Genomic DNA, 13,789 nt, shown 5'->3' on the forward strand with positions numbered 1-13,789 from the left:
TTTTTTGTCAAAACTGAAATGCAGATGCAACACATATCCCACAGTCTGTGAAATGTTCAAAGGCGTGTACTGTACAGTGTGTCCTCGGTTTACGACAGTCCTGACATACGTCGCAATGAACACATAGGTTGCGAAGTTACGAACTGCGCACAACGAACGGTCTATAGCGCTGTTTTTCCGATTTGCGTTGTTTGACGTTACACTTGCGTTAGCGTATGTTATTTTACGGCGCAGAAGAACGGAATGAAATCAAGTCGTAAACCGAGTACCCCTTTGTAACGTGTTATACCAAGTTGCCATCTATTGGTTAAATTTGGAAATGCCTGTGAAGGTAAGCCCCCAAGCCTGACATCATCATGTTGCCTTCAAGTACACCAGGTTGAGGAGAAGCTCATCCATCCATACATTTTCTAATCTGTTAATGTTAATTAATTAACAGCGATTGTTTTGTGTTGCAGACATAAATCAGTTTCACCTCGTGACAAAAGAGCAGCTCAGATAACTCCCTTTTTTCTCATGCATAATCGGCATTTCCGATACCCGCAACGTCATTTCGCCAAATAACGTCACTTTTGCCATTTATGTGCGTGGGATTCGTCGATACAGATCTATAGTCTACATTACAGATCGATAATCTACATACACGGTCTCAGTCAGATTTTGCATTATATGTGCATGGGAGTCGTCATTACAGATGCTGTATCTACAATTTACGTGCAATATCCGTCGTGTAGTATCCGGAATGGAAATCTAGATATCTGCAACTCAGGTTTGAGATATCAACGTTAATTAATATGAAGACATAGACACGGACTACGTTTTGTGTACAGTATACAAAACGTGTAAAGACGTCATTCACCGATGCGCGTCATTGCGATTGCGAATTTTCTGTTAATGTCACGAATGCATCACGCCCAGTGACAGATGCTTACGGGATTTAGCAACAACATCTTAGCTGAGAGTAGTACAGTATTACGGACGCCGGGCGATATACTTACCTCTAACTAATTGCTCAGACTACAAGGTAAGAGCCGATTGCATGCACATCCACTCTCCTCTTATAGTATTTGAAAGGGACCAGTCTCGAGATAAATTTCCCTTCCGCGTACAAAGCTAGCTAAATGTAACGGGAGTTGGTGGCTAAAGCTCACCGAGCCCACATTACGTTGTTCCACTTCTTAATAACTCGGTTGTTTTCCTTTACCCCGGGGATACCTGCACAGAGCTTGAATGTGAAAATGCATTTTTCACGTCGACAAAATGACTGACAACGAAACACCATCTGACCACTTCATGTAGATTTATTTATCAATCCGTACCACGAAAAATCGTTAATCCGTCCATCCTTTGTCAGATGCCCTTCACCGTCAACGAGTCTTGCGGCCACCAAAAACCTGTTGTTTTAAAACTTTACTTACCAACAATAATTTACAAGTTTTTATTGCTGTAAAGTAAAAGTATATTCCTCTTGATATTACGTTATTCTTGTAGAAATACACATTTCCTATAAAATCAAACAAATCATAATGATAAATTAACATATAATTATTGTTATTGTCAACAATGATACAATTTCTCATAAGATTGTGACATTCTAAATGTTTTTTTCTCTGATTCCTGTTTTTTTCTTTTACTTTTGACAATTTTCTTTGAACTGTTGAATCATTCTTGTAAGACTTTTTTTTCTTTTAGATTTTACACCAAATGAACATATATTTTAAATATAAAAGTAGAACCTTTTCTTTAATATTCAGTCTTAATTCTTGAAAAATCTCAACCTAACCCAACACACTGTCATAACTATGCCCCGATAGGGTGAGCCATTGCCATGACGACGCTAGACGACAAGCTGCTGGGGGAGAAGCTGCAGTACTACTACAGCAGCAGCGAGGATGAAGGCAGCGATAACGAGGACAATGAGAGGGACACCAAAGCCATCCGAGACAGCGCCGCCAATGAGCCTGAGCTGGACTACAGCGCGGATGGCAGCGCGGTCAACACAGGTAGCTGTTTTTTACACCTATAGAAAGCAACGGCTGTTGTTGTTGTTTTTTTGTGTACATGTTTGGGGATATTACAAAAGATATATTGTGAGATGGATGACAAGTTAAGTTTTACCATAGTTTTAAAAAGTCAAGGTTTCGATAACCGCTCATACTCTCTATCGCCGGTCAGGAGCGCTTCTTTTTTTGAGCAGTCTTCTAAGCAGAGCACAATTTGACTGGCTGCCCGCAGAGTTGAGTAAACCAGCCATGTCTTTGATTAAAGAGGCCATCCTTGATGAGAAAGAGGAGAGGGGTGAGCAGTTACACACAGAGGTTGAGGGAGGGGCCAATACGAAAGAGACAGTACAAACATGGATGCCTTTTTGCTCTGTTGATTAATGTGCATTAATCTAATAAAATTAAATGAAATGGTGCCAGGAGATACTAGTTAGCCCCAAGGACAACATTGTCAAGGAGCCTGTTCTAAAAATAGGTCACCGGTGATGGGACACTGTGACCTACAAAGAAGAACTGAAACAGCCTAAGAATGTTAACAATTATTTAATTTAAACTTAACATGGTGCATGTGTCTGAATGTACAAATTATTCTATATTTTGTCCAAAATTTAATCGTGTTCGATGGGATAAAAGTGCTGTTTTTATTTACCCTAACATTTCAAAAATTGACATTTCAGAGCCATCGTTTAAAAACCATGATACGACGATATTTTTGTTCACAGTAATCATACAATGAGAATCCTAAGATCGGGCCATGCCTAGCTTAAATGCATTTGTATTGTCTTAAAAGTGTTTTTAAAGTGCATGAAAAGTGAGATTGAATGTCGGCGGTTATTGTGATCATTCAGGACCAAAGGGTGTGATCAATGACTGGAGGAAGTACAAGCAACTGGAGGTGGAGCAGAAGCAGGAGCAGAAGAAGGAGATGGAACGCCTGATCAAGAAGCTGTCCATGACGTGCCGCTCCGACCTGGACCTGGAAAAAGAGAAGCAGAAGCAGAAGGAGCTGCAGGACAAAATCAAAGGCAAAGTAAGCCATGCCATGACGATGTGACTTTTACACTAGTGTATGTTGGTCCCCTTCTTGTGTAAAATGCAACTCTTTTAAACAGAGAGACACATTTCAAAACATTACTCTCTTTTGTTAAACATGCATCTCTTTTTTTTTCACCCTCCAAAAAGAATTCCTCGAATCTTGTTAACCTTTATGTTGCGTACATTTTTAAAAAACATTTAGACATGATAGCTATACAGTGGATTCCTATTCCCAATTGGTCCCGAGGCCAATGTTGCTACAGATTCACGGTACAGATGGTACATTTTGTGCGCGCAGATGACCATGCAGGAGTATAACATGCTCCAGCAGGAAGAGGACGATGAGGACTTCCTGCAGCACTATCGCGCGCAGCGAATGGAGGAAATGCGGCGGCAGCTATGCCGTGGGAAGCGCTTTGAGCGCGTCCAGGAGCTGGCCAGCGGCGAGGACTTCCTGGAGGCACTGGATGAGGAGGACAAGAACACGCCAGTCATGATCCACATCTACGAGCCCGACGCGGCCGGCTGCGAGGCCATGAGCGGCAGCCTGGCGTGCCTGGCGCAAGAGTATCCACTGGTCAAGTTCTGTAGCGTGCGCAGCTCGGCCATCGGCACCAGTCCGCTCTTCCGGGATGGCGCCCTGCCTGCCCTGCTGGTCTACAAAGCCGGAGAGCTCATCGGCAACTTCGTACGGCTCACCGACCAGCTCGGTGAGGACTTCTTCGCTGTGGATGTGGAAGCGCTGCTGCAGGAGTACGGTCTGCTGCCTGACAAGGTCCCCACCTTGGCCAAGACCGTCCGCAACGGCGCCATCGTTCAGAGCAACCTCAGCGACGACGACGATTCTGACCTCGACATAGACTAGAGCGCGCTCTCTGACTGATATTATGCATCCACTTTATCCGTGTCTTTTTCCTTGTAAATATACGGATGCCCCCCTCATAAACATGCTTTTTTGGGGCTGAAAATGACTCGTGAGTTAATAAATTTTCTGTCAATATTGACTTTTTTTCCTTTTAAATAACAGCCTTTTCACTCTTAAATTTACAATGTTATTCTTATAAAATGATAGTTACATTTTTTTCATGTGCGTGAATTTTTCTCACATATACTAACTTTATACAGTTGAAAACAACCAAATCTCAATTTTATTGTCCAGTGTAGGGCAGACCTCGACAAACAACCATTGAATCCCGGACCTTTGCACTGTGAGGCGGACATGTTAACCAGTCAACCAGCGTGTTGCACTATTTTGTTGTCATAAATTAATAATGTTAACGTCGGGACGTGTTAAGAAAACAAAACACCTGTCACTTTATGGCAGCCAATGGCTACAGTCCTTTTTGGGGCGTTTTGTGACGACAAAGATATCAGCCAATAGTAACCCTTCATACTTAACGTCGTCGGCCTTCACCTGACAGATAAAATGGCGTCCAGGAAATGTCTATCTTTCACATTTAAGGGCTGGTTAGAATGGCTCCAAAGCGGTCAAGAAAGGCAGCTCAAGTCCAGAATCAAGAGGAGTTAAGCAGGATTTTAAGGGGTCGCAAAATTACTCTCTTCATTCAGCAAGTTGAGAAAGAAGGTTAGACGACGTGAAGTTGGCTCTTATTTACTCATTGTCGGTGCCTCAGTGAACGTGTTATTCAACTTTGACACACAGCGCAAGAGCGAATGAATGAACTGGAGAGCAGACTTGACAACTTATTGGCAAATATCGACCAAGTGTTCAAAGTGGAGCTGATGAAGTTGCCGCCCTCGATTCGAAAGATGCGCGTTGGGGATTGGATTGGTGAGTCGGAGTCTCTATTCAGTGTACAGACACACTCAACGTCCGGGTTGGCCCGTTGCTCTGATTTGTTTCTGCCATGTTGGATGTGGCGGATGTACTGTAAGTCAATAAAGTCATTTACTCAACTGTATTTATAGAGCCGTTTCAAACAGTATACATCTATGTGCACACAAGACTGTCGTCATGCTCTTTTTGTTCCCTTTTGACAGAAGAAATGTCAGCCAGCGAGGTGTCGTTAGCTGTGCAGGTGAGCGGCTTCAGGACTTAGCTGCCATGTTATCCAGCGGCAAGTAGAAGTAATGACAAGTCGCTTATGTGGTGTGATTGCAACAGCGGGAGTCCCCTGAGATGAAGCAACTGACCCACAAGAGGGTGCCCAGCAGAAGAGGTGATGCCTTTTTATTTGGACCACGCCTTAAATGGTAGATGGCTATCACTTATACAGTGCTGGTAATCAATGCGCTTTACACCGTTACCTCATTCACCTACTGATGATGCAGCATCAGGAGCAACTGGTGGTTCAGGACACTTGGACATGGTCGCAATGGCCAGGGGATCGAACCACCAATCAACCACTCTACCACTCTACCACTAATCCATGTCACCCCAGTCTGAATTTCTATGCAATATGCAAATCGACAGATTATTGGTGTTTTAAGAAAAATTTGGGGGGGTAGAAAAAAAAATAAAATCCCCAATGCACTTTCAATGGGTGTTAATTATATATACAGATTTTTGCTATCCACCTTACAATGAAGATAGACCTGTGCATTATGTACATACATATATATACACAGCTAAAACATTTCTGTGTCTATTTAACTTTCTTTATTTTTAAAATGATATTTAAAGGAAAATCAGCTGATCCAGCACCAGTTCAATCCCTTTTGACTCGAAAAAACTCTGGCAAGACATCCAAGGTACAGACGCTACACTTGCCTGAGCGTATCACCGTAACATTTTTTTGGGGGTGTTTTATTTTATTTATTTGTGCTTTTTCGTATTTTTGTAATTGTTGTTGTTTTAGGGGGGCAAAGGAGCACGGGAAAGTAAGCCGACAACCGGCAGTAGTAGCACAGGAAATCTGAGGTATGTCTCGCGGTGTGTCTGTACTGTGTTTGGGTGTCGGGTCTATTTCAAGTCGTGTCTCCGTAGGGCATCCACGACCGCCGTAACAGGACGCCGCTTGACAAAGCCCAGCAACTCGTCAGCCAAACAGAAACTCAGGTATTCAGGTTTGCCAGAGAAGGCAATTGAGAACAGATTCATGTTTGCAATGCCACCTTTGCAGCAGACACCAGTAAAGACTCAAACAAAGCAAATATGCAATGGTGAAGACAAATCTGAGATTTTATTTCAAAGCTGTCTTGTCCAGCCTAGAAGAAGCCTTCACTTGTTCTGCCTCTCTAGGTCCGTGGTCTCCACGGGGGATTTGGAATGCTCAGTGGCTGGATCTACAGCGCATATCACCGTAACCACGGGGCGCGGACAGGTACTCGCGGGGATCAGGTGACCACTGGGGGTCTATGAGCAGTCACTTTGCAAGACAAAAGTCACGGGTCTACCTTCTGTGGTGCTCATGTTTGTTCGTCTGTTTCTACCTGATGTCAGACCATGTGCTTTTCCGAAGCAACCAAGGACCAAATCAACTTCGACCTGTTGGACGACGTGGCGCTGTGTCGAGTGCAGGAACTTTCGGTGAGTGTCGCCTTAGCATGCTAGGTTTTCTTATTTTTGAACTTGGTTAACGCTTTGTCTGATTTCACAGAAACTGATAGAATACGTGTCTGGAAGAGGCCGATGCCACAGTTGAGTCATCGTTTCTCTTTTTAAATTATTTGCTTTCTTAATGTCGTCTGTTTGGTATTTGAATATTTGTTATAATAAAGAAATTGAATCCCCATTTTTTTTCTTCTTTCTTTTACAATATTTTTGATGTACCCCACTGGTATAAATGCTGTATTCTGATTAATCTTGCGTCTGTGCAGTATGAATTAAGCAGCAAAATCCTCCCTTTGTTGTCCATTTTCAGGAGGCAGGTAACGACCAAGCCTCATCTTGCAAACGTCACACGAGCAAATTCAGAAAACAGGTGAGCCATGATTGAGCGTCAGCTGAGCCCTGAGCAACTGTGACGTCATTTTCAGTCGGGAGCAAGTACCAAAATGGCCGTCCCCTGAGATGGATTAAAAAAACAGGTCGATTTAGCTACTTAATTCATATTCCACAAACACAATTTAATCCGAATACCCTATATTAAACTCGTGCGTGCGCACAGAAGATATAAAGGAAATATTTGACTCAAACCGAAGTTAAGACAAAATAAATGTCTTTTAAATTTAATTTATTAAAGACAGGACACAGATGGGCTTTAGTGCAGAGGTTAATTCTGTGACTTATGCTGAAATAAATGAGCTTTTTGCACCTTTTTTTTAAACTGCCTCGAAATCTAGTGGGATTCAAAATACCTTAATGAACATTTGCAGTGTTACAAAAACTATTTTAAATTCTGTTATTTAAAGTACAGATGAGCACTATTTTTGTTGAAGCAGTCGAGCAAAAAAATAGTTTTCCGATCTAAGAGCCCCATCATACATTTTTTAAAACTTATTTTTTGTATGAATCTTTTGTTTATTGCATGAATAAGCTCAAGCAGGCTGTGGCCACCATCATGGTCATCAGGACCAGGCTGGGTCCACTGTAGAGAGGCCTGGCCGATCCATGCAGGTCACGGCCGCAGAAAGTGTGTTCCAGAAGCAGATGGGTCTCTGCGCTCACCCCTGGTGGGGAAAAGTATCATAATTTTGCAAGAAATTTGATGATGGTAATGGGATACACACCCCGCTGTGACCACTCTTCCCACAGATGCTGGATGTCTTTGTTGTGATGCTCGTAGTGCTCGTGATTTGTCGGGTCTATGAAGACACAAGAGCAGAACGTACACGGGAAATGTGGACAAATTAAAGATGAAATGCAATTTTGGTGTACTATTAAGAAATGATAATAATTAAGTTAGGGAGAGAGAGAGATCAAGCTATTTTGTGGCTTGTCTTGCTGGCTTTGATAAAATGCTTTCAAATGACATTTTTATTGAGTCGTATAAGAAATGCGACCACTTGAAACAATTTAGCTAAAAACTAAATGAACTCATAGCATAAAAATAAAATGTATTTTTAGATGTAAAAAAAATTCTCAAAGAAGAGGAAGACTAAAAAAAAAATAGAATATTACAAAATATATTTTCATGTACCGGTAATTAACAAAAACATGTACAACATAGCTTGAATCAGTAAATTTGGTAGGCTTAAGGAAAACGTTTGAATGCTGAGGACGTCGCACAAGTAAACTTTTAAAAAATGTGAACTAAAAATACAAACATTTAAATAGCATTAAATAAATATAGCGTGAACCTGAGCTAGCAACAGAAAGTAAATTAGGGGATTTTTTGGGATAATGACAAAATAGATTACAAATACAGAAAGTATTTAACTAAAAAGAAAAATGTATGTAGTCGCATCAAATGCAGGGTGAGATTTATCATATTCTGTGGATTATAGGATCATAGCACTAAATGCTGGTTGCCGAGGAGGATTAAAGTCAGTAATGACATGAATAGGAAATTAAAAACAGACACCATATATGAAAGGCGTTGTATTTACCCTGTAGGCTGCACATTTCAGAAAAACAAAAAAAGTTATTTCATTATTCTTTAAAAGGCAAATATGATCTTTCCTTCATGGGAACATTGAAGCAGATATTTAAAAGGCGCAGGCGCTACCATTGGAATGATGCCAGAGCATGCGTCGGAGCTTTCCGAGGGCTTGCGTGAGGTTATCCAGCTGGTCGTGGAGGTGGATGTTCTCCTCGATGAGCTCGTGGACGGTGTCCTGCAGCTCAAAGCCATCTCCCGTCAGCAGTAGCATATGCACGGTGACGAGGGGAAGCGACACTAATGCGGGCCTCATGGTCGGCAACAAGCGGGAACGCGACTCAAAGAGATTAGTTTTCCGTCGATTGATTTTTGTGCTTTGCGTTTTAACACCAAAGGGAGGAGGGGAGGCTTGGCGTTCTAGTGCGATGGGATGGAAAGCTGCCTGCGGGGCTGTTCCAAAAATCCATCCCAGCGTTCCGACATGGGATGCTGATTTTATGTATATGAAGTCAGTGTTTCCAACCTTTGTCGAAACCACAAAAAAAGGACACGAAAACAAAGTTTTTCCAAACAAAAAGCTTTTATTTTGCATTATGTGGCCTATCTATTTATGCTGTCTTGGTAGCCCTGGTGCGTTTCTTCTTGACAACCACAGGCTTCTGGCTCTTCAGAATGGCGCTGGCACGACGCAGGGCGGCCTGGTGGGGATGATGACAAATGACAATAAGGCTCATGATGGAAAAACATTTTTTTTCCTGCCCAAGTGCAATTCTGACCATGCGTAGGTCCTTCCTGTAGTTGTTTTTGCGAATGATGTGCCTCACGCTGTTGAGAGTGGCGCGGGCATTCTTGTTGATGGTGATCTTGTTGTAAGAATTGGCTGGCTTGTGCTGACCTGAGGGGGGAAAAAAAAACTCATCTTGACATGCAAGCAAATGGCTTCCCGAGAGCTTTATGACGGTTAATCCGGCAGCCATTTTTTTTCGTACAGCATCCAAATGTAGAGATAGCTTTTGCTCCAAAATTGTCCTTACCTGCACGCTTCTTGATCACGACGACCACTCCTTTGCCATCAGCCGCTGGCTGCACGCCCACAGTCTTCTTGTGCACCAGCCCATTGAAGCGGAAGGAATTCCTGGCCTTCAGATTGTTGGGCTCCTGCCATTAGCCAACAGGCCATTAGCAGTGACGCAAACTTCACACATGTTGCTATACAGCCACCCCCTGCAGATTTGCCATTTTCATACGGAGCCAATTTCTCTATCACACTAATCTGAGTATTTTTACGGAATTTTTCTGATGCCCTAAAATGGCAATCTGTGCGGAAGAGTAACTAGCATAGGACATAGTCAGATTGCCTCTTCTAGGTTTGACATCAAAGAAAGACAGCTAACGTTGGATGCTTACGTTTGTCTTCCAGGGCTCCAACATTAGATGGAGTGTAAATCGTAGTAGTGTTTTGGTATGGAAATTTAAGGTCACAATTTCACATGACTCACAGTGCTGTAGGTCTGCTTGTCCCTCTTGAGGAGGAAGCTGGAGCAGTTCCTGATCACCATCCATTGCAAATGGGCTGACATGATGAACCTGAAAAACATTCGACTATGTTCAACATTGTGTCACAGCATGTCAGGCAGCTCTTAACTCGAATTCTGCAATCTTCTCATCACTCCCATTCCAAAGTCAACTGTTCACATTTAAATCCTTAGATTCTAGAGATTTATTTTCCATATTGCACGAATTCCCATTCCAAAAATTCCATACATTTACAATTGCCAACGGTAAGCCTCCACCTTCCACATTTATGTTCCAAATTTAATCGTTCTAAAATTTCAGCACAATCAAGACATGTCGTGAACTACTTATTCCCTAAATTCCACAAGTAAACAACGAGCACCTCCGTATTAATTGTTGGGACTAACAACAAAGACAATGTGTGATGGGGACTCCATAACTAGAATTTATATATAGTTTTTCAAAAACACATTAACGTTTATTGATCAACTGTGTGGTAGCGAACAGATGCCCGTTTGCTAATGCTAGCCCCGCACGGCGAGGCCTTACCAACACGACGTTATTTTCCGATTTTTCACTACACAAGTCCACTTCCTCTTATATTGGGTGACAAAAATCAAACCCAGCAATATAATCTTACGCAAATGTCCCAAACAAAAAAAAAGTTGGACAAGCTTTTCTGTTTTTAATGAGCGGCCGCTAATAGCTGAGGCGACCACGTTACCTTTCAACAGAGGAAAAGGAGCAGAGAAGGCGGAAACCGCTTTTCCTCAGCTCAAGGAAGCGATCAATCCGCGCTTGTTGTTTATTGAGAAAAAAAACAACGCTCAGGCGCTAATATACTTTTAAATTATCCATATTCATATCTTAAACTATGTATATATTACTTTGATATTATTAAAAAAATAAACGTTAAAAATAAACGTTTGGTTCTATTGGATCACGAAAGCAGCGGATGAATACATCCACACTTAACGCGTCGATGAGAAACGTCATCATCATGCGCCTCTTGTTTATGAATAGTCCCCCCCATATTCAAGTTGCAACCTTCAGTAACGGTACAGGCAAAAAAAACACCATTGCATGTAAAGATGAGTTAATAAACGAACGCTGAAGTAAATATATGGCGTTGTTAGGCCTCGATAATATGATCAAACCTGAAATTTGACGAAATGGGAAAACTCGCGAGAAACTGACACCATTTGGTATAACGTGACCAATGCTCAAATGTAAGTAATAACATTTTATTTACATGTGACTTTTTTTAGAGCGGATTCACAAATTGCTTCACGTCGTTATAATATGCAGCCATATCAAATACACACAACATTTTATGATGAATGTCGGGAAAGAAACTTCAATCAAACCCACTAAAATAAAATAGTCTAAGTGGAAGGCCTGCCAAAACAAATGTGTTTTCAGGGGGTTTATTAAATATACAACTCTCCACTGAACAGACATTGCTTAGCTCAAAAGATATGCTTTCCACAATTTGTGGCCAATGGACTGCAAGTCTCAATCCTTTGTAGTTTTAATCTTGTTTAAGAGGCATTAAGCAAAAGGCAGACCACAGTGACAAATGTGAGGAAATATGGACACAGAAGACAACGTGGAGACACTTGGCGAGCAGCTATACGCTCAGATTTTCCCCAAACACAGCGAGCACGCTGGGAAACTTACAGGTGAGGGTGACTGTGTCATGTATATTTCCTTCAGAAATAATAATTCACATGTGTGCTGGTTATTTTTCCTTCCGCAGGTATGTTGCTGGAGCTTCCTGCACCTGTCCTGAGTAAGATGCTGCAGGATGAGGCCATGCTCGCAACGGCCGTAGAGAAAGCTGTTGAGGCCCTGCAGATCAATTTGCACCAAGAGTCCAGGTACATGAAAGAAAAACACTGGATAATAACATTGGCATGGAATTATTGATATTGTAATTGTGGTGTGTTGCTGATATTAGGGCCATGCTGAAAAGGTAAAAATCGGAAATTATTTGGAAAACAAGTTTATATTTTAGTTTATGCTCGTAAAATGACGTCTTTAATCCTGTAATGTAGTTTTCAGCCCCGATTCAGTTGTAGCCTCAATACCATTTCGACTGTTGCAGCAAAAAAACAAGTAAGGAAGAAGACGATGGCTCTGCGTCTTCTGACTCTTTGGGCGAACAGCTTTTTGACCTAGTGGACGTTTACAACACTGGATACTCACAGAAGATCACAGGTTAGTCGTATGTATGACAACAATGTCCACACAATTTACTTTTTGTTCTGACTTGAAATCACCACGTAGAAATGCGGTTGTGTTTAATTCCACAAGGCATGTTACTGGAGCAGCACAAGGAAGCTGTGTTAAAGCTTCTCTCAGACCCCAAACAGCTGGAAGAGCAGCTGAATGCAGCGCTCAAGACCTTAAAACAGTAAGTCCCTTTTGCTCATGAGTGTACAGACTGCAAACTCAAAAGTGGAATCTTCATGTATACAGTAAATGTAGATACACTGTATTTTTATGTATTGGTAGAGAAAGAAAAAAAATCTGTATCTTTTTATTTTGCCACAGGACAGCAAAAAACGTTTTACTCTACTTTTTGTCATTTATTTTTATTTTTTTGTCAGAACACTAATGCTTAAGATGCTCACCAAAAACTTTGGCCAATTTCTATGTAGTATGACTTTAGGGGCATGGTCATTTGGGGCTTCTACTCTACTCACATGTGCGCATGTACATGCAGGCAGCGCATTGCGGAGACAGACGTAAGCGACACGTCGGACACAGAAGGGTTGGGAGAGAAGCTTTTCTTGCGGGTGCAGGAACTGGACCAGCTTCACGCGCATGAAATCACTGGTGAGCCATAGAGTCAAGTCTGAAAACGTACGAATAGGGATGTCTGGTCTTTTATACTCACTGTAGCCACATCAAGGAGGGTTTTCAGTGTAAGGGATGATTAGATTATGTCATTGTCATTTGCTTTTTTTTCTCCCCACCGATTATAATTAGAAATGTGATTTTTGGGGGGAAACAAATTTGGAAATGTTATTTTCAGGCCGTATCGTGTTCCTAATTACTGTTGTAATTACTGTGCGTGTAGGTATGCTGCTGGAGTTGGACTCAGATGTTCTCCACCAGCTGCTTCGAGAGCGCACTATGCTGGAGACTGCTGTTCACAAAGCACAAACAGCCCTCAGAACATGACATATTTGAATATTTGGAGAGTACATGTTGAAGCGTTTATATAGAGTCTGGAAATGTATTTATTTTTTATCTCTCTTTTGCTGCATTATATTTTATTGATAATTAACGTTTTTTGTGCAAATGTAAAGAACACAACAATGGTTAAGTTACATTAAAAAATATTTTTTAATGTGGAAATCGTCAACATACCATGCATGTGCAGAGGGGCGTGGAACGGGTGGGGCAGATGGCATGGCATCTCCTCCTGATGTGAGAAGTGCGTCCACCTCACCTTCTCCATCTTTAAGTAAAAGACCATTACAGATTTTAGTCTTGTACATACTTTGACAGTAAAATTGAAGAATTGTTTGAACTTTGCATTTTCTTAGAGAGCTGACCTTGAATGAAAGTTTGCTGTGTCTTATGTTGTTTTGTTGATTTTTTGTGTTGCTTATTTTTTGTATTCCATAGACGTTTATACAACAAAAATTGTGTTTATAACAGTTTGATTCCAAGTCTCAATAAAAATGCTCGAAAAAAATTGCATGAGTTGCGAAAACTGTTTGTCTCGCTGTTTCTGAGGGGCAAGCTGACATACACACATTTGCTTCGATGTTACACAGA

At 41.5% G+C, this 13,789-nt stretch overlaps 5 protein-coding genes across 8 annotated transcripts; 3 read left to right on the top strand and 2 right to left on the bottom strand.

Moving 5' to 3' along the window:
• The first annotated feature begins 815 nt into the window (after positions 1-815).
• On the top strand, positions 816-4,042 carry pdcl (phosducin-like). Its single transcript, XM_086134846.1, has 4 exons — positions 816-1,024; positions 1,815-2,003; positions 2,852-3,033; positions 3,337-4,042. The coding sequence occupies exons 2-4, from the start codon at positions 1,829-1,831 to the stop codon at positions 3,901-3,903; spliced, it is 924 nt and encodes a 307-aa protein (XP_085990972.1). The 5' UTR covers positions 816-1,024; positions 1,815-1,828; the 3' UTR covers positions 3,904-4,042.
• Positions 4,043-4,476: 434 nt separating this feature from the next.
• On the top strand, positions 4,477-10,738 carry cdca9 (cell division cycle associated 9). Its single transcript, XM_086134848.1, has 11 exons — positions 4,477-4,623; positions 4,702-4,830; positions 5,040-5,077; positions 5,164-5,218; positions 5,683-5,750; positions 5,858-5,919; positions 5,986-6,057; positions 6,241-6,322; positions 6,442-6,528; positions 6,599-6,638; positions 6,863-10,738. Exons 1-11 carry the CDS (start codon positions 4,512-4,514, stop codon positions 6,871-6,873), a joined length of 756 nt encoding a protein of 251 aa, XP_085990974.1. The 5' UTR covers positions 4,477-4,511; the 3' UTR covers positions 6,874-10,738.
• LOC147191782 (uncharacterized) lies at positions 6,155-8,841 on the bottom strand. 2 transcript variants are annotated; one of them, XM_086134854.1, is made up of 3 exons: positions 8,609-8,841; positions 7,671-7,745; positions 6,155-7,598 (listed from the first exon to the last, which is right to left on the bottom strand). In XM_086134854.1, exons 1-3 carry the CDS (start codon positions 8,793-8,795, stop codon positions 7,462-7,464), a joined length of 399 nt encoding a protein of 132 aa, XP_085990980.1. In that variant the 5' UTR covers positions 8,796-8,841; the 3' UTR covers positions 6,155-7,461. The 2 variants fall into 2 exon arrangements, with proteins under 2 accessions (XP_085990980.1, XP_085990979.1); XM_086134853.1 differs by having other exon boundaries at positions 6,155-7,610; positions 8,609-8,839.
• On the bottom strand, positions 9,044-10,063 carry rpl28 (ribosomal protein L28). Its single transcript, XM_086134852.1, has 4 exons — positions 9,982-10,063; positions 9,517-9,640; positions 9,259-9,377; positions 9,044-9,180 (listed from the first exon to the last, which is right to left on the bottom strand). The coding sequence occupies exons 1-4, from the start codon at positions 10,060-10,062 to the stop codon at positions 9,091-9,093; spliced, it is 414 nt and encodes a 137-aa protein (XP_085990978.1). The 5' UTR covers position 10,063; the 3' UTR covers positions 9,044-9,090.
• Positions 10,739-10,892: 154 nt separating the features above from the next.
• On the top strand, positions 10,893-13,716 carry LOC147191784 (uncharacterized). Of its 3 annotated transcripts, XM_086134851.1 has the most exons (7): positions 10,893-11,226; positions 11,599-11,679; positions 11,757-11,877; positions 12,105-12,217; positions 12,314-12,413; positions 12,726-12,838; positions 13,083-13,716. In XM_086134851.1, exons 3-7 carry the CDS (start codon positions 11,759-11,761, stop codon positions 13,184-13,186), a joined length of 549 nt encoding a protein of 182 aa, XP_085990977.1. In that variant the 5' UTR covers positions 10,893-11,226; positions 11,599-11,679; positions 11,757-11,758; the 3' UTR covers positions 13,187-13,716. The 3 variants fall into 3 exon arrangements, with proteins under 3 accessions (XP_085990977.1, XP_085990975.1, XP_085990976.1); XM_086134849.1 differs by having other exon boundaries at positions 10,893-11,679; XM_086134850.1 differs by lacking the exon at positions 11,599-11,679.
• Positions 13,717-13,789: the final 73 nt, after the last annotated feature.

Source organism: Hippocampus guttulatus, chromosome 17 (genome assembly GCF_054856545.1).
Source record: "Hippocampus guttulatus isolate MCC_2025c chromosome 17, RoL_Hgut_1.0, whole genome shotgun sequence".
Classification (NCBI taxonomy): Eukaryota; Metazoa; Chordata; class Actinopteri; order Syngnathiformes; family Syngnathidae; genus Hippocampus; species Hippocampus guttulatus.

Excerpts from the sequence above, each read along its gene's own strand:
- pdcl (XM_086134846.1), top strand. The coding sequence starts at position 1,829 with ATGACGACGCTAGACGACAAGCTGCTGGGGGAGAAGCTGCAGTACTAC. Across the intron at positions 2,004-2,851 it reads TGGCAGCGCGGTCAACACAG|GACCAAAGGGTGTGATCAAT; the intron begins GTAGCTGTTTTT and ends GTGATCATTCAG. Across the intron at positions 3,034-3,336 it reads AGGACAAAATCAAAGGCAAA|ATGACCATGCAGGAGTATAA; the intron begins GTAAGCCATGCC and ends TTGTGCGCGCAG.
- cdca9 (XM_086134848.1), top strand. The coding sequence starts at position 4,512 with ATGGCTCCAAAGCGGTCAAGAAAGGCAGCTCAAGTCCAGAATCAAGAG. Across the intron at positions 4,831-5,039 it reads GCGCGTTGGGGATTGGATTG|AAGAAATGTCAGCCAGCGAG; the intron begins GTGAGTCGGAGT and ends CCCTTTTGACAG. Across the intron at positions 6,058-6,240 it reads TCAGCCAAACAGAAACTCAG|GTCCGTGGTCTCCACGGGGG; the intron begins GTATTCAGGTTT and ends CTGCCTCTCTAG.
- LOC147191782 (XM_086134853.1), bottom strand. The coding sequence starts at position 8,795 with ATGAGGCCCGCATTAGTGTCGCTTCCCCTCGTCACCGTGCATATGCTA. Across the intron at positions 7,746-8,608 it reads GCTCTGGCATCATTCCAATG|ACCCGACAAATCACGAGCAC; the intron begins GTAGCGCCTGCG and ends GTGTCTTCATAG. Across the intron at positions 7,611-7,670 it reads GGAAGAGTGGTCACAGCGGG|GGGTGAGCGCAGAGACCCAT; the intron begins GTGTGTATCCCA and ends TTTCCCCACCAG.
- rpl28 (XM_086134852.1), bottom strand. The coding sequence starts at position 10,062 with ATGTCAGCCCATTTGCAATGGATGGTGATCAGGAACTGCTCCAGCTTC. Across the intron at positions 9,378-9,516 it reads CGTGATCAAGAAGCGTGCAG|GTCAGCACAAGCCAGCCAAT; the intron begins GTAAGGACAATT and ends TTCCCCCCTCAG. Across the intron at positions 9,181-9,258 it reads ACAGGAAGGACCTACGCATG|GCCGCCCTGCGTCGTGCCAG; the intron begins GTCAGAATTGCA and ends CATCCCCACCAG.
- LOC147191784 (XM_086134849.1), top strand. The coding sequence starts at position 11,589 with ATGGACACAGAAGACAACGTGGAGACACTTGGCGAGCAGCTATACGCT. Across the intron at positions 11,878-12,104 it reads AATTTGCACCAAGAGTCCAG|CAAAAAAACAAGTAAGGAAG; the intron begins GTACATGAAAGA and ends CGACTGTTGCAG. Across the intron at positions 12,839-13,082 it reads TCACGCGCATGAAATCACTG|GTATGCTGCTGGAGTTGGAC; the intron begins GTGAGCCATAGA and ends CTGTGCGTGTAG.